Below are 18,532 nucleotides of genomic sequence, written 5' to 3' on the forward strand. Positions count from 1 at the left end.
TTCCATCTCAGGAACATTGCTAAGCTGAGTCCCATTCTGTCCCGCTCTGAACTTGAGACTGTTCTCCACACCTTCATCTCCTCATGCTTAGACTACTGTAACTCTCTTTTCACGTGTCTGAGCAGAACCTCCCTGAACCGTCTACAGGTGGTTCAGAATGCCTGTACTCGGCTTCTGACCAAGTCCTCCAAACACACCCACATCATCCCGCTTCTCCTCCAGCTTCACTGGCTGCCAGTCAACTTCAGGGTTCATTTCAAGATCCTGGTTCTGGTCTATATGGCCTTACATGGACAAGCACCATCTTACATTGGTGATCTTCTTAGTCCCTACACCCCCAGCAGGTCCCTGAGGTCCAGTGATCAAAGCCTACTGGTTGTGTAGCACCAGGCTAAAGACCAAAGGTGACAGATCATTTGCTGCTGTGGCCCCCAGACTCTGGACCTCTCTTCCCCTGAGCCTGAGATCAGTGGACTCAGTGGTCTCCTTTAAAAAGCAGCTGAAGACTCACTTGTTCAAGCTGGCTTTTGTATGACCTTCTTCAACCACTCTCTCTTTATTCTGCTCTCCCCACCTATTCAACCTTCCTTAGGATCCACTGATTTCCCTCTTTCCTGTTCACTCTCTCTCTTTCTTAACATTTTTTAATCACAATTGTCTATTTTTGCTCATTTTAAATATAATTTTAAACATTTTATAAATGCTTTTTTACATTTTTTATTTTTTGTTTTTGTTTTTGTGAAGCGCCTCGTGATTTTTTATCTTGAGAGGTGCTATAGAAATGATATTTTCTTCTCCTTCCCTGAGTTTCAGTTTGAATTCAGCTTTAAAAAGGAGATTATAAACTACACCCCAGTTTTCAAATTTTGTTAATAGGCAACATAAAAGCGGAGTTATACTAAACTAAAAAAACACCTATTTTTAGACAATCTGAAAACTTGTCAAAACAGCAGTTTAGTAATCCGTGAGAGGGAATGTGCTTGTGAACATGAAAAAATTATTATGTAGCTGAGAGAGAGAGGAAGGCCACACGAGGAACGAGATGTGCGCAAAAAGGAGCCGCTTCACGGGGAAAGGAGTGGCGCGAACGGAGTAACAACAAACAATTAGACAGATATTGATGGTAAACTTCATATTTTGGAGCGATCCGGACAGATATATTGTCTCTGCAGTTTAGTAGGCTTTTATTAGGCTTATACAGGTGCTGGCCAGTAAATTAGAATATCATCAAAAGGTTGAAAATATTTCAGTAATTCCATTCAAAGCGTGAAACTTGTACATTATATTCATGCAATGCACACAGACCAATGTATTTCCGATGTTTATTACGTTTAATTTTGATATTTATAGGTGACAACCAATAAAAACATCAAATCTGGTATCTCAGAAAATTAGAATATTCTAAAGGCCAATGAAAAAATGTTTGTTTCTCTAATGTTGGCCAACTGAAAAGAATGAACATGAAAAGAATGTGCATGTATAGCACTCAATACTTAGTCGGGGCTCCTTTTGCCTCAATAACTGCAGTAATGCGGCGTGGCATGGACTCGATCAGTCTGTGGCACTGCTCAGGTGTTATGAGAGCCCAGGTTGCTCTGATAGTCGTCTTCAGCTCCTCTGCATTGTTGGGTCTAGCGTATTGCATCCTCCGCTTCACAATACCCCATAGATTTTCTATGGGGTTAAGGTCAGGCGAGTTTGCTGGCCAATCAAGGACAGGGATACCATGGTCCTTGAACCAGGTGCTGGTGGTTTTGGCACTGTGTGCAGGTGCCAAGTCCTGTTGAAAGGTGAAGTCTGCATCCCCATAAAGTTGGTCAGCAGCAGGAAGCATGAAGTGCTCTAAAACTTCCTGGTAGACGGCTGCATTGACCCTGGACCTCAGGAAACAGAGTGGGCCAACACCGGCAGATGACATGGCACCCCACACCATCACTGACGGTGGAAACTTTACACTGGACCTCATGCAACGTGGATTCTGTGCTTCTCCGCTCTTCCTCCAGACTCTGGGTCCTTGATTTCCAAAGGAAATGCAGAACTTGCTTTCATCAGAAAACATAACTTTGGACCACTCAGCATCAGTCCAGTCCTTTTTGTCCTTGGCCCAGGCGAGACGCTTCTTGCGCTGTTTCATGTTCAAGAGTGGCTTGACACACGGAATGCGACACCTGAATCCCATGTCTTTCATGAGTCTCCTCGTGGTGGTTCTTGAAGCGCTGACTCCAGCTGCAGTCCACTCTTTGTGGATCTCCCCCACATTTTTGAATGGGTTTGTCGTCACAATTCTCTGCAGGGTGCGGTTATCCCTAGAGCTTGTACACTTTTTTCTACCACATTTTTTCCGTCCCTTCGCCTGTCTGTTAATGTGCTTGGACACAGAGCTCTGCGAACAGCCAGCTTCTTTAGCAATCACCTTTTGTGTCTTGCCCTCCTTGTGCAAGGTGTCAATGATTGTCTTTTGGACAGCTGTTAAGTCAGAAGTCTTCCCCATGATTGTGGTGCCTTCAAAACAAGACTGAGGGACCTTTTAAAGGCCTTTGCAGGTGTTTTGAGTAAATCAGCTGATTAGAGTGGCAGCAGGTGTCTTCTATATTCAGCCTTTTCAGAATATTCTAATTTTTTGAGATACCAAATTTGGAGTTTTCATTAGTTGTCACTTATGAATATCAAATTTAAATGTAATGAACATTGGAAATACATTGGTCTGTGTGCATTGCATGAATATAATGTACAAGTTTCACGTTTTGAATGGAATTACTGAAATATTTTCAACCTTTTGATGATATTCTAATTTACTGGCCAGCACCTGTATAAAGGATGATAAGGATAAATGTCCACCATGCAGTTCAGATAGTATGGCTGTTTTTTGAACTGGAAGCAGAGGAAGTGGACGGAGACTCGCAGCCGGAGTCTGAGGCAAATAGCGAGGATGATGATGATGATGTGGCAGATCCATCCTTCCTCATAGAAGAGTTGGGTCATGATGAGGTAGAGGATGAAGGCAGAGATCCAGCTCCTCGGAGATCCAACAAGAGGAGTGGGCGGCGCCGCGCAGCTGTCAGATCTCGGCGTGAGACAGAGCCACTCCCCACTCCAAAATGCATGTACATTATTGCCAAATTAATAAAATAAGTATAAATTCAGATAGTCCAGGTTGTCCTGAAAAAAAAAGATACCCCATAAGGCAATATTTATTGTTTTTATTAGAAAATACAAAAGAAAAACCAAAAAGAGTCAAAAACGGTGATTTACACCCTAGACCCCAGAGGGCTAATAATTTATTTTTTAAATGTGTTATTTGCTATATTTATTTATTTTTTTTATTATAAATGTACAGTCTAGATTGCCATTCTAAATTATAAAAAACATTCGTCATAAATGTTTTTTGGTTTCACAGTAAAATAAACAACTTTTTTCCAATTCGGATTTTATGTTTTTGAGTGATTTGAGGTCTAATATGCAACCCGTTTATGTCCAAATATAAAAAATAAGTATAAATTCATAAAGTCCAGGTTGTGCTGAAAAGATTGGTACCACATAAGGCAGTGGTTATGGTTTTTATTTTGGAAATACAAAGGAAAACTCTAAATGAGTCAAAAATGGCAAATTACACCCTGGACCCCAGAGGGTTAAACACCACCAACAGTTCTAGAATATTTATAATTAACACAGCATACTTGTGTTTGAGATTGGAATCAGAATAGATCATGGCATCTCCAACACACACACACACACACACACACACACACGCACGCACGCACGCACGCACGCACGCACGCACGCACGCACGCACGCACGCACGCACACACACACACACACACACACACACACACACACACACACACACACACACACACACACACACGCACGCACGCACGCACGCACGCGCACGCACGCACGCACGCACGCACGCACACACACACACACACACGTTTGATCCAGTTTGTATGTGTTGAATTGCAGCAGATACCCAGAAAGCCTGTTCCAAACTCATCTACATCCCAATCACTAACCTGGGTTGGCTTTTCCTCTATTTCCTTTCACATTAATTTACTCCCTCTAAACTCCTTCAACTTTACCACCCCCACACCTCCGTGCTCCGATGTCCAGGAGATGATATACATGTCAATGGACCTGTGGACAAAGCCCTTTTCAGTTGAGATGCCTTAAATCCTTCACTCTACTGGCCCACATGCAGGTGGAAAGAGCAAAAAGGAGAGTCTTGTGTTTTGCCTTTCTCCCTTTTTGATCATTCCTGTCATTTTGTCCCAGCCAGGGCGAGCAGTTGATCGCTGCACAATGGGTTGGTCGAAAGTTTTCACGTTGGTATCCTGCTCCATGCAGATGAAACAGAAGTGATTCTGATGTTTTTGAGGAAATTCGGAATGAAAACGGCAAACATTGATGGGTGACTCCTTTCTGCTGGAAGCCCAGATAAACAACAGCCTGGTCAAACTGAACAGTAATGACGGATTGATGTCCCGCCTCCTCTGCAGGAGTAAATAGGAGTCGGTTTCTGTTGAGCTGTGTCAAACCTTTGAGCTTTTTTTGTTTTTCATCTTTAGTTTCTCAGAACATGTGCAGACGTCTTTAGACTGCTGCCTTTCCTGGTGTTCATCATTGTTCCTTTCATGGAGTTTCTGCTTCCTGTGGCGTTAAAGCTGTTCCCCAACATGCTGCCGTCCACCTTTGAGACACAGTCAAAGAAGGTAACCAGAGCTTTATCTTCTCTAAGACTAACAACTGGTTTGGTTTACCACAGTGGTTTTAATCCTGTTTAACTGTGGTTTGTTTATAATTGTATTTTCTTTTAGGAGGAGAGATTGAAAAAAGAGTTGAGGGTCAAACTGGAGATGGCCAAGTTCTTGCAAGACACTATTGAGGAGATCGCTTTGAGGAACAAGGCTGCCAAAGGCAACGTGACGGAGGAGTTTTCCACCTTCTTCCAGATGGTGAGTCAGCACCCTCACCTCCCTCTGCCCGGCAGCCATAACAGATGAGTCATGCAGTTCTGAAGCTCCAACCAGGACCACTCTGCACCGATCAGGGCCTGAAGTTCAACCCACTCTCCCAATCCCAGACTAAAACCAGTAAACACTCCAGTTGTTTCTGTTAGCACTGCACTGGTAGTGATTACCAAAGAGCCGTGGGTAGGATGAGTAGTTTGTGTTTCTGAGTCTCTGCCTGCTGCTGTTTTTCTGACCACTCCTCATTAAAAACCAGCAGTTTTATTATTTAGACCAATTTAGATTTGATTTTGTGCTTCTTTAATAAATGTCGATTCAGTAAAAGTAAACCAGTTTATAATGTTGATCTATTCATGAAGCAGAAATGACCACCACTGTGCACCAGCTGTCAGAAACAGCTGCTCGCTAAAATCATTACTGCTGTTGTCCTGGAAATGGGGTCCAAGCTGGACTTCCTCCCCCTGGTTTGTCTACTGGTTTAGTTGGTTAAAGTATTCCAGTTGAAAGACCATCAGCTGTCACCAGTTCTCACAGAAACAAACATAAAAATACCCATTTATGCTGAGATGGTGGTTGTTAAAGTAAACGGCTTATATTTATATAGCACACACACATTCACACGCTGGTGGTGATGAGCTACAACGTAGCCACAGCTGCCCTGGGGCACGCTGACTAAAGCTAGTTATGGGAAAATAAATTCAATGCAAGTTTATTTTATGTTTGAGGCCCACAACTGACAACAATCAACTTTTAGAAGGCTAGATAACACCCGCCACACACACACACACACACACACACACACACACACACACACACACACACACACACAAACACACACACACACACTAGGGTTGGGCGATTTGTGTTTTTCCCACCGCCAATCGTCAGTCCAAAAAAAGACGACGGACGATTTATTCGTGCATGTGACGTCATGACGCACGGACTGATTTAACACAGAAGCCCAAAACAGATTTTTTATACAATCGCAGCACAAATGTTTGCTGGAAGAGAAATTTATAATTTTCTTTTTGTTTAATTTTGTATTTGTAGTTTGGTAGAGTGACGTATAAACACGGTTAAAATGTTAAAACGAAGCCTCGTCTTTGCTTCCCTGTGGTGCCCACTGTTGTGGTATTTTATTTAAGCTAAATGTTTCTTTCTGAACAAAAACTTCTGGTGTCTTTCTTTTATAAGTGGGGGATGGAAGGAATCGCTGCTGCGTTTGGACGCACTCTGAGGAGGCAGCTCGCTGCCAGAGGTCACATGATCCATTTATCCCCGTCACTTTCATCTTTTAAATTATGAATAATCATTCATTAAATTTCCATTCATTTTAAATAATATTTAGTCCAACCAAGCTGATCAGAATGCCCCAGTAACACGAACAATACAATTCAAGGATTTCACTTAAATTGGGAACAGTTCACCTGCTGCAGCTCGAACGCACATTCCTCCTGCGCCGCGTAAACCTGAACTGGTCGCCTGCAGCTTGTGTGCCATCAAATGTGTCTAGGGAGCTTGCTGAAGAGGTCATGAGCTTCTAGACGTGTGCCTCAGACAGACTCGTGGCTGTTTAAATAATGTTCTGGATGGATCCGTGCTCTGCTGACACACTCGAAGCAGGCGCTGAATAACGACGAGCGCTACTTCAGTCGAGGTTTTAGATCAGGAAACATTTCTCCAACTGAAATAACCAGAAGTCTTCCAGACTCTGAAAGATAGAAGGGTTTCCACTCAACGCCGCGCTGTAGTGCACGAAGTCGAGTGTGTCGCAGACGCTCTCCAGAACCCTCCTCAGCTCGCCACTTGCCCACGAACTGTCAGCAGCCAGAGGCGGAGGAGGTGAGAAAAGGCTCAGATGCGCTGATGGAGATCTTTTCGTGATTGTTACCTCTCTGTGCGTAACGTGTAAAATATTCGTCAGTAACAAACAAATAAATAAATAAACATATCGCCTCCTGTAAAAAAACAACCGTAACGGCTCAGCCCATCACCCAACCTTAACACACACACACACACACACACACACACACCCCTAAACCTGACAGAATTCAAACACTTCTCTAGCAGTCAAACTGTTCTTTGTTTTGTTTACCAACACAAATATATTTGTCAGACTCGGTTGCAGGAGAACTCCAGGTACATGAAGCTGCACTCGTGTGTAATCTCCGTTATTGTTCTTGTGCTGCCCTCTGGGTCCAGGTCACTCTTGCAGATGAAATGTAATATCTCAGAGTTTTTACCTGAATAAATAATAATAATGAGAACTGTCGAGTACATGTTTCTTATTTCTAACTGTTTTGTTTTTGCTTGTAAATCTGTCTTAAGTAAAGTGTTCATGTCTTCTGTAGATCAGGAACTCTGGGGAACGACCGAGTAACGAGCAGATCATAAAATTCTCCAAACTGTTTGAGGACGAGCTGACTCTGGACAACCTGTCTCGGCCTCAGCTGGTGGCTCTCTGCCGTCTTCTGGAGCTCCAGTCCATCGGGACCAATAACTTTCTCCGCTTTCAGCTCATCATGAAGCTCAGGGCCATTCGTGCAGATGATAAGGTACCTGTAGTTACGTTTTACGTTGTATGTGGATAAAATCATTTATAGAAACTACAGCTGGTGTTTTACTTGTTGCTTCCTGTGGTTTGTTGGTTTAGCTAATAGCCGAAGAGGGAGTGGAGAGTCTGAATGTGAACGAGGTCCAGGCAGCATGTCGCGTGAGAGGGATGAGATCTCTTGGCGTCACAGAGGATCGACTAAGAGAGCAGCTCAGCCAGGTAACGAGAACACACACACACAGCCTTAACTCATGGCTGGTGTGCACAAAAGCACTTCTGTAGAGGTTTGTGTTTGCCTTTTGCAGTGGTTGGAGCTACATCTGAACCAGCAGATCCCAACATCTCTGCTGCTTCTGTCTCGAGCCATGTACCTCCCTGATACTCTGTCTCCTGCTGATCAGCTGAAAACGACACTGCAAACTCTTCCTGAAATGGTGGTATGTTGACAGTGACATGCAGAACAAGAAAACACATTTTACAAGGTGGTGTAAGGAATTTAAAACATAAAAACGCTGCTCACTACATGTACCATAACCAGCTGTAATGCATTTAGAGAACAGAGGAATTGTGTATGCAGTTTCAGAAATGAGTCATCTTCTGTCTTAACGAGGGTTCAGTGCAGCTCTTATCAGGGGCCAGAGCACCGAAGCCCAATAACATGAGTCAGGAGTTAATTTGCCTGCAAAGACATTAATGAAAGAATGAATCCCTTTATTGTCATTGCATCTTATTAGTTGTGAAGCTAGGATGGCTCCCCTGAAACTCAAAAAAATGACTGAAATGCAGACATTTGCAGAGGCATTTGAAGTGATTTGTACTTAGGTTCAAACAAGACCGTTTAAAAGCCACGGTGCTCATGGGTAAGGGCTGCTTTTTCAGTCTTTGTCCTTAACTCTAGGACAGGGGTATTCATTTCTGGGCCTCGTATCCAACACATTTCAGTTCTAACTCTGTTCCAACACACCTGGTTTCAATCAGCAGGTAATTAACAGGCTTCTGCAGAGCCAGACAAGCTGCTGTACAGGTGACTCGACCACTAAAACGTGCTGGATACTGGCCCCCAGGACTGGAGTTGAAAACCCCGGCTCTAGGTTATAGGGCAGTGATGTCTCGTCCATAGGGGGTACTAGGGCTACTAATGATGCTAGAGGCATGGTTGGTGGGACAGAAACATAAGTAGGGTTCTTCCAACATAGAAGGTAACAAGCTTAATTTAAGCGGAAAGATATTTACTAGTAGAGCTGGTGGCTATGACCCTTTCTGCAGACCGCTGACAGGCAAATATGGAGGTTTCACCTGTAATATTTATTCACGTCGACCTTTCCTCCTGTCTGCAGACCAAAGAGGCCCAGTTAAAGGTGGCAGAGATTGAGCTGTCCAAAGTGGACAACAAGACCAAAGTAGAGACAATGCTGCAGGAGGAGGCAGCAATACGACAAGACACGAAGGACCGGGAGATGGAGAGGCTGGCTGATGCAGCAGAAAAGGCCGCCCAGGTGAATCTGGTGCTGCTTTTGTTATTCAGAGACACAGATGTTAACTAGATATCTGAGATTGTTGTTAAAATACCTTTTATGTTCTTGCAAAGATCAGCTTTCACATAAAGCCTATAGGGAACTCCTGTTGGGTTTGGCATGAATTACAGGGAATAGCTTATTTTAGACTTGATCTGCAAATTCTTTCCTTCTATTTTTCTTAAATGCATAAATTATTTGATGTAAAGAAAGGGACTTAATGGAATGCCTTTTATTTCTGCAGTGAGATTTTTTCTCTTTTGGGCAATTATTGTAGTTTTAGCTCTTTGCTCTGTTTGTTCTCCTGCAGGAAGGCCAGCTGGAGCTGGAAGCGGCTGCAGTGAAGCTCAGCGAGGAAGAATTGAATAAAACCGCTCATCCAGAGACGCTGAGGGACACCGCTCCAGTCTTAGAGGGAACCAAGGTAATGTGTTCTCTCTGACTGTGAAGGATACAGACTGCCTAAAAACTAACCCAGCATTTAAGTAGAATGTATCACTTTTTGCTGGATTTAAAATCCATGCCCTCATTACCTTTTATAAAATGAATGATTTGTATTTTATTTTATTGAAACTACTCTGTTTATCTTGTGATGATCCAATCTCAAGTGTAGAAAAACAAACAGTTTTACCTACAAACACGTTTTCTCTGGTCCCACCACAGCGAGTTACAGTCTGGGCTTTGACTGGACCACAGACGGTTTCTTGGTTCTGTTCTTTGCCTGCTGCTGTTGATCTGCTGCTGTTTTCAGGATCATGGTCCAGTTTGTGACATGGTTTGGTCTCCGCTTCAGTTATTGGGTAGAGACGCCATATTTAGACTCTAGAATACTTTGGTTTCTAGAGGAGTTCCTGGTAGACTCAGTGAGTCTTATAGCTGCAGAACAGCCCAAACCATGATGCCTCCACCACCGCGCTGGGAGCAGCTATTGGTGCTGGTTTCTCCATTCATCCTGTCGTACATGATGGTTAATTGTCTTCATGTTGGGATGATGTTCCAAATTACTTGCGGTTCAGATAAAACTAATCTGAGTAAAGCTACCATGACCTTTAACCTGCTAACTGAGACCTGTAGAGTCTGAGATGGAGCCTTTAGGCATTGACCGCTGACCTCAAGGTGAACCTGCTTAGATGTCCGCTCCTGGGAAAATCATCAGCTTTCTGGAATGATTCCACATTTTTCCTGTAGAATGATGGAGTCTAAGTGACCTTTGAGGTCGTTCCTGATGTCTTTCCTGGTTGCGTGAACACACACCTGTATGCTCCAGAGCAGCAGACTGACTGATCTCCTGCCTTATAGAGAAGCTGATGCTGATGAGGTCTTCATCATATCCAGTTTCTCCTTCTTGTCTTTGTTCCAGTTTCATAAACTTGCTGAATCTGTCAGATTTTTCTACACTTGAGACTAGAACCATTTGGGACCTGTTAAAGACCTGATCTTTATTGGTCTTTGTCAAACCTCAATATTTTTTATATAAATCAGACTTTTTACTGATTATTATGAGACTTTGGCTGCTTTGTAACTCACTTGTTGCATTCTTTTCTATGTTATCGTTTGACCCAGTCCGAACAGTGGCAGCCGTTTCGTTTCCAGGTTAGGTTTATTGTTGCCCCCTTCACTTCCCCTGACCCCCCCCACAGCAGTTGATCCCTGTAGGATTTGTTTTTCTGTGCACAGATTCACGCTTGGGTTGTACAGCAGTTGTAAACAATGTTAGCCTTTTTAGTCTTATTAGACCTTATCCACTCTGGGTCATCTTGCAGTGCTACGTTCAGGTTGGCAGAGTACATCGTTGCTCAGACCACTGTCAGAAGGTGCTTTTATAGGACACACCATGCCGGCAAATCGGCGTAATATTACCGCAATGGTACGTCTTTAAACGTGCCATGCCGGCATGGCGTTGAGCGAATATTGCGGCATTCGTTCCGCCTCGCTTGGTAATAAAATTGCTGCATCAGCCCCTCACCTCTGACGGCTAAACACGTGTCATCCCCGCTAATCCCTTTGGAGCGAGTGTGGGAGCCCCCCCCCCCCAAAAAAGGGGGTGGTCGCGTTAGTCACGTATACTGCGCGCCGGCCGGAAGGAAAGCCGGCTGGACGTATGCGGAGACCATGGAGCTTTTGGCCGTGCAAGCGGACAAACAGATTAGTTGCCTTTTTACGGGGACGGTGGGAGACAGCCAGCTGTTCAACAGAGTGGTGAAAACACTGGCTGACAAAAGCAGGTCACATCAAAGCTAAAGGTCCTGAAAAAGAAATTTCATCAGTCCATCCTGGTCCACACTGAAGGACCTTATGGGGCTGCACAAAAGCAGCTGAATGTGTCCAAGTACTCAGATGTATCCTGGTCTAGAAACACATCACATTTCATTAACTCATTCGCTGCCAGCATTTTTCAGTGTTTCACTGTTTTTTAAGAGTCACAGAATGTTGCACTCTATGATGATGTCAACACCAAAACCAACAAATCAAAGAGTAGACTCATCTCTTACATCAGGAAGAATCCACGTGTGTTGAGTGTTATCCGTTCTGTCATAATTTGTTGTCGAATTGTGATCGGCAGAAGCTTTTCCGATTCGCGCCTCACTTTTTTTTTTTTTACAGCAGCGGCTCAAAACGATCTCCTAACACATGGCTTTTCTGCTTCCTGGTCACGTGACATGTGACGTATGCGGATGAAGATCGGCTTTAGAGCTGAGATGTTTGTTCTCACTGTGTGGAGGCTCGTTCCGACACCCACACAGTAAAAAAGTGCAAATGATGACTTTAGTCATTTATTTATCATTACCAGCGGTGGGATAAACCTGGAGATGACCTGTGGCAGCAAAAGGTTTTAATGTCAGAAACCTAAACCCAAACCCAAACTAGCAGCAGACTCGTTTGTAAAGCAGGTAACTGAGAGCTGATCTGCTAGAGAGGAACAGTCGAGCCTAAAGCTGACACGGCAGTTAGTTACTGGTCTGAGCAACAACCGTAGAGGAAGACAGCTTAACTTTATCATTTATAGTAAATTCCATTCATCATTTTTTCAGACTTTTCTGTTTGTCACACACCCATCTACCCTGTCTTGTCTAAACCCCTCCTCAGTTCTTAGAAGGATCCTTGAGGTTGTCTGGATTTAGTTTCTGTAAAAAGATGAACAATTAAAATCTTACTTGCTTTAGAGAGCAGTCTGAATGACCTCAGCGTGTGTTACATACGCTGAACCAGAACTACTGCAGGCCGCTAATTTACCGTAGAATGTAAATGGTCACAGGGATGAATGTTTATGTAAAAGGAAATAACTTTTTTGAGACTGAAGATCTTCTTGATGACCGTAATCTACTGATCCCACTGTGACTAGCCATTAGCTTGTCAGTCTGCACAGAACTATTCTCTGTTTCTCTAAACTGAGGCTGTCCATAGAGCTACAGGTAAGATGAGAATTTCTGCCAACCTCACAGCCTCACATAAATGTTTCTGACTCCGCAGCAGGTCACAGCACACTTTAAACAGCTGTTTTTGTCACTTTTTTTAAATGAAAAACTGAGCTAAAAACAATCAATTTTATAATTAAAACAGTTACGACGGTCATTTGTCTTGATTTTTCTGCTTGGCTTCACTAAATTCTCTCCATATGTAGAATTTTTTACAGCAAACTGCAGTTTATCTGCCATCTAAAAGTCATTTCTTACCTGTTCAACTTGAAAAATGTTTGAATAATATAATTCAATAGAAGGAGCAAAGTATTTAAGCCGTTGTTTGACGAGTTTGTGTCGGACAGGATGAGGAGATCACCAAAGAAGAGATTGACCTGCTGAGTGACGCCTGCTCAAAGCTGAAGGAACAGAAGAAACTGCTGACTCTGGAGAAAGAAGAGCTGGAAGAGCTGAAGGACGATGTCCAGGAATACAACGAGGTGCCTCCATCAGTCTGGAAACAGACACCATTCAAACTTTAGCTTCAGTTTAGCTAAAAGCTTCAGATGTTTTCTGAACATAAAGGCTGACTTGTCTGACCATATTTTCTCTCCAGGATTTGGAGGAGATAAAGAAGGAGTTTTCTAAGACAGGTCAGGAGAAGGCTTTAGAGGAGTCCAAGGCCAGCCAGCGCCTGTCTAAGAGGGTGACCCGGATAATCGGACGCATTGACAAGATCATTCTGGAGCTGGAGAAGGATAAGGTCATCCTGGACGGACAGGTGGACAGTGGAGCCACTCCCCCTGTTGGGTAAGAGCTGGTTTTAGTAAACCAGACCTTCTATTGGCTCTCTCCACAAACAGATGAGCTCCAGCTGTTCTACATAATTTCAGCTGAAGCTAAAATTATTTTTAGAAAAGGAGAAAATCAGACGAGGTCTGAAGATGTGATCAAACGCTCGGCTTCTCTTCAGTTATCCATTAAAATCGGGAGAAAGTCGCAGAAACAGTTTTTTTTGTCATAGTTCTGTAATAATGTATTAAATTATTTTGATATCATTTTTTGAACTGAGGTGATCCACCAATGAAGACATTTAATGGGGGAATGAATGATTTTTCCTCGAGTGTTTTCTCTGGTCGTTACAGCCTTGTCTAACTGTGTACAGCGCCTCCTGCTGGCAACACTAGTGTAGTGCTGCTCACCAGCTAAAGGAAAACAGATTTGTGTTTTCTCTGAGTTACGTAAACGAACTCCAAAGTTTTATGGAATGGATGAAAAACGGATTAGTTTTAATTTGCCTCGTAATGAAATAAATTTTGTCAAATCATCCATTGATTGTAAAAAAAAAAATTATAAAAAGTGGCAGAGGGTGTTTTAAGGCTTAAAACGGATCTAGATTAACTCAACAGATTTATTACACCAGGTCTGATCTCTTCCTTTGTTCGTTTAAATATTTACAGGTTATTATTTTCTAAATATAATGATGCCACAAGGTAAGAGGCGCTGTAGAAGCCGTTTCCTGGCTTGTTGATGACTAACATTGCATCGTGCTGCTCTAGATGAGTGGTGAACTGTGACTCTCCTCAGCATACATAAACCCAACACTAGCAGTGCTGCATTTAAGGACATTCTTAGGTAGACATCAGACCATCAGGTTTAATTCAAAACCCATCAGACTTCTGACTAAAAGCTGTCAGTTATGACACCTGTAATACAAACGTACTTCTCATCATTCCTTCACCGTTTTATAAGTGATCATAGTAACACTGAACTGACCTGCATGCTTAAGGCTAATAAAAGCTTTTAGACTTCTGTGTGGCCCAGTACCAGATGATCCACAGACTGGTACCAGTACATAGCCTGGTTGTTGAAGTAGCCCTGATGGTTCACCATCGGTAGGGAATCTCCCACAGCAGAGAACAGCTGTGTTCTGATCCTCAGAGGTAACCCTCACTACCTGCTCTAACAGTTAGACTGATTTCATAAAGCCTCTGACACAAAGTCAGGACCAATTCCTTTTTAGGTTTGACCTTCAGATGGTTAAAACCGATCTAATGACTCTGTGTTGTTACACTTGAACTAAACAGATTCCAGAAGTTGCGGTCAGTAAAAATGAGGCTCAGACTGATGTGATGTGGTAACCATGGATACCGCCCGGTGACCTCAGTCTGCACCACATTTTACACCCCATCAAAGCCGGTAACTGTTTCCTGTTTACAGTCTTTTCTACACCTTTAGGGAGAACTTAATCAGCATCAATGAGCTCATCAGCGTCATGCGGCAGATCCAGAACATTCCAGAGGACAAGCTGTTGCGGATCACTGAGGCCCTTGATGACAACAAGGATGGGAAGTTAGACATTGATGATGTCATCAAGGTACAAAGGAGAAAAGTGATGTCTAGCATCTCTCCTCTCGTCCGTACATTAAAACAACCATAAAGACCCAGCCGGGGTCCAGGCTCAGTGGTTGCTAAAGTGCCCTGGTCTTTTTGCCTCACGCTCTTCAGGTGGTGGAACTGATCGACAAGGAGGACATCGACATCTCTACCTCCCAGGTGGCCGACATCATGGCGATGCTGCAGAAGGAGGAGAAGCTGATGGAGAAGGAAAAGGCCAAAGAGAAAACTGAGAAGGAGCAAGCAGCTAAACTCCACAGCTAACTCTTTGTCTCACAAACACAGTGGACACCTGTACAAATCAAAACACACTTTCTGTCTGGAACCACAACAACATGGCAAGATTCAGAGGAGAATTATTAATCATTTTTAAATATAAATCAAAAACGGCTTCCTTCCTGTAAAACGCACAAAATCACCTTGATGGCTTGTTTCTGGAGTGATCTTATATTTGTGGATACTTGATTAGTGTAGCTCACAAAATTATTTATTGATACAGGGAAACCCCAGATGTGTAACTAAGGCTGCTTTCCTCACTTAAAAGTGTAAAAATGGAGATGTAGTTTATCAGGTTTTAGATGGTGAGTTTGGTTTATCAGCTCATTTTCATCAGATGATTGTTTTAGTTTAGTCATCCTGCTGGATCTGGATTGAGTTTTGATTGGTGGTTGAGGCTGCTACCAAAGATGAACAACACCAACCACCGTTTGAATGTTAGAGTTCAGGTTTACAGATTTAGGTTCATCTCTCTCTTCCAGTAAAGCTCATTGGTTGGTGTTGCAGATCTGTAACCAGTTTATTCACTTAAATGTCTCTAAATCTCGTGTCTCACTGTGCTGGGGCTGTTTGAGACATTTATGTCTCAAAACATTCTGGAGGGTTCTTGGTTTTCCCCGAGTTAGCGTAGGGCGTCCCTCAGAAGTCCCTGGAATCCTAAATGTGACAGATTTTCTCTAAAGTCTGTCCAACAGTGGACATGGACATCTGGAGCTTGTCTCAGTTTAGTTTTTATGCGTGAGAAGGGGGACAAATGTGAGACAACTCTATTAGGAAAATAAGATGGGACAATTAAGAGACTTTGAGTGGGTGGGGCTTACAGCCAGAGATTTCATGGCTTGACTTTCCAACAGCAGAGATAATTTATTCATGTTATTTATTAATCGATGGTATGCATTCAGTTTGACTCCAACTAAACTTTCAAAATTAGCTCATAACACTGTCAGCTGTTAACTGTAACAGGTCAGGTTAAAGGTCGTGGCTAAGTAGCACAGATATGATTGCTAAGCTAATGGAGACATATGGATGATTGGAGCATAATTAGCTAGTTATGCTAAGTAATTAGAACTTTCTACCAGCTAGTAGAAATGTTTGGTCGATGGCACCACCCAGTGGGTTCAGAGTGAGCATGGTGCTTGGTGGTTTGGTAGTTCTGTTAGAACTGGCCTCTACAGGATCAGTACAAAGTGGCCTTCTCAGAACACACCTGGTATTGTTCATGTACTGTTTGTCTTTTTTTAGCAATCTACAGAGATTTATTTTTTATTAAATGATTCTGATTTTGTTTTTAGACTCAGTTGTTTGGCTTCCTGGTGATCAGATCCTTTTGCACTCCAGTGAGTTTTTAGGACTAAGTGATGACTGAACTGTTTTTGTCTGTTCTTGCTACAAACTGCACTGCAGGTGGGATGTAAACACACTCTGGCGCAGTTTCACTTATGGATGCAACTCGGCATCACCATTATTTCCTGTAATCAAATGATCAAAAAGAAAACAAACACGAAACTTGTACTCTGTCTCTAGACATGTCTCTGACATGACTTACAAATGAGGATTTAACAATACAGTAGAGGAGAAGGGAAGTAGGAGTATCACAGGATAGCACTGGCAGCTGAACCTGGATCCGTTTTAGAGACTTGGCCCTTATTAAATGCCCAAAGAGAGTCTTGTACAGAGGTAACATCAGATCTCTAGATTCAGGTGCATCTGTAACAGCTACTTCCATGTTTTCAATTAAAAGTCTCTGCAACATTCTGTCTCCGTTAATCCTAAAGCCGCCTCATTTACTGGCCCGTCTGTAATGGTCTGTTTAGACCCTTCATTCATGTGATCAGATCATCAAAATAAATGGAGCCTTGGAGTTGTGTAGAAGCATCACTCTGCCTCGCTAACGCCCACAGCAACTGAAGGACAAGTGAAAAACAGAGAAGTGAGTAGGAAGGTTGTTTATTTGATTCCATTTAGTTTGAATAATAAACTAAAAGTGGAGTACGCCATTTCCACTTTCTTCTGTGTGGACGTTCATGACTTGAATGTTGAACATGTAACGAGCGTAATTTCTGCTTTAACACTTTCTTGTTTCAGTGAAGAATGCATTGTTTACAAAAGATAAATAAATTGCGAAGGATCTTCTATCCCTTGTTTTTATTTTTGGTCACATTTTATTTTCTAGTTTGTGTCACACTAGCCCTTTAGACAGAGGTGGATGTGCTGTGCACACAGCTGCCTGCTGGACGTTTTCCTTTCCTAGCTGGCTAGTACTTAGCTTTCTGCTCTTCCATCTGGTGACTTTGAGGAACCTTAAAACCCTTTCAGCTCATCAGCTGGATTGTTCTCCATAGTCAGCTTTGTCAGGAGTCAAGGAAAAGGTCCTGATTTCTGCTCATCAGGTCCTGATCGGAGGAATCAGGAAATCTGTGCTTAAGCAGGACTTCAGTGCCTCCTGCTGGTAAGACATAGATGCAACACCTGTCACCTGGCTTCTAAACCACTTTAATAGATCACATTAAATCAGACTGTTCTGTAAAAATGTTCTAGCTCTTGTTCTTTGGTTTGAGTACAATTCCTTATATTGTAATTCAGCTGAAAAATGCAGGAAGCTGAAATAAATACGTCATCAAAACTGAGTTATAGATTGTAGGGTTTGGCAAACTGGGTACTTTAACTCAGTATATATATTAACTCTACTTGTGACCAATAAGCTGTGATACTCTAAATATAGAATATCACCTTGCCTGGTCTGTATTGTGTTTAATTATAAGATTCTAGGATTTTTGCTTTACTAAAGAGCAAGTCACCCCCTGCTAGATTCTTACTCAACTCCCACTTCCTGTTTGAAAAATGCAACAAATGCTTTTGTCTAGCAGACCGAGAGGGCAGAGCCTCTAACAACTACACAGTACTGGGGTGGGGTGTACCGAAGTCCGTAGACTAAGTTGCCAGTGCGACCAGGTCAGTCCAGTCATCTCCAGGTAACGACGGTTGGAACTAGTTTGCGTCTCAGGAATAACTCTTAAGGAGTTGAACAAATCAGCTTGTTCTGCAGGAACTATTTTGTTGTATCAGCTTCGCAGGTGAGAAAAAAAGGTTTTGACGACGTGTCAAAATCTTAGAGAGGTTGCGACAGGTGGCCGGTCTGAAGCCTTCTCTAGAACTGAACAATCACCAGCGTGATCTGGTTTTAATGTTATGATTGTGTAGCCAACCAAAGGTCGATAAGTTTGGATGTTACCAAGGATTTCAGACACATGCCTTCTTTGATCTGGAGGCTCTGATCTGGGTAAAAGGTTAATTGTGTCATGGGCTTAACTTTACCTTACTTGTGTGAGTGCAAATGTTATGACCTTGTCAAGTAAACATGCTAAAACAACCATTGAGCACAGATTAATGAAACATTTCATTATGTTTTAATTATAAGTAGCAATA

The 18,532-nt window shown here is 42.7% G+C and overlaps 1 protein-coding gene across 3 annotated transcripts in view; it reads left to right on the forward strand.

Moving 5' to 3' along the window:
* Positions 1-15,862, forward strand: part of letm1 (leucine zipper-EF-hand containing transmembrane protein 1) — a 29,671-nt gene extending 13,809 nt beyond the window's left edge. The window contains exons 4-14 of one of the 3 annotated variants that reach the window (XM_054741841.2): positions 4,566-4,709; positions 4,815-4,952; positions 7,319-7,522; positions 7,621-7,740; positions 7,827-7,958; positions 8,859-9,017; positions 9,346-9,459; positions 12,799-12,933; positions 13,050-13,243; positions 14,654-14,810; positions 14,942-15,862. In XM_054741841.2, the coding sequence (XP_054597816.2) occupies positions 4,566-4,709; positions 4,815-4,952; positions 7,319-7,522; positions 7,621-7,740; positions 7,827-7,958; positions 8,859-9,017; positions 9,346-9,459; positions 12,799-12,933; positions 13,050-13,243; positions 14,654-14,810; positions 14,942-15,094 (1,650 nt within the window). In that variant the 3' untranslated portion in view covers positions 15,095-15,862. Of the gene's footprint in view, positions 1-4,565; positions 4,710-4,814; positions 4,953-7,318; positions 7,523-7,620; positions 7,741-7,826; positions 7,959-8,858; positions 9,018-9,345; positions 9,460-12,798; positions 12,934-13,049; positions 13,244-13,893; positions 14,164-14,653; positions 14,811-14,941 lie in introns of those variants that run through there. The other 2 variants (XM_054741842.2, XM_054741843.2) reach the window with 2 other exon arrangements.
* Positions 15,863-18,532: the final 2,670 nt, after the last annotated feature.

This window comes from Nothobranchius furzeri, chromosome 18 (assembly GCF_043380555.1).
Source record: "Nothobranchius furzeri strain GRZ-AD chromosome 18, NfurGRZ-RIMD1, whole genome shotgun sequence".
In the NCBI taxonomy this organism is placed as follows: Eukaryota; Metazoa; Chordata; class Actinopteri; order Cyprinodontiformes; family Nothobranchiidae; genus Nothobranchius; species Nothobranchius furzeri.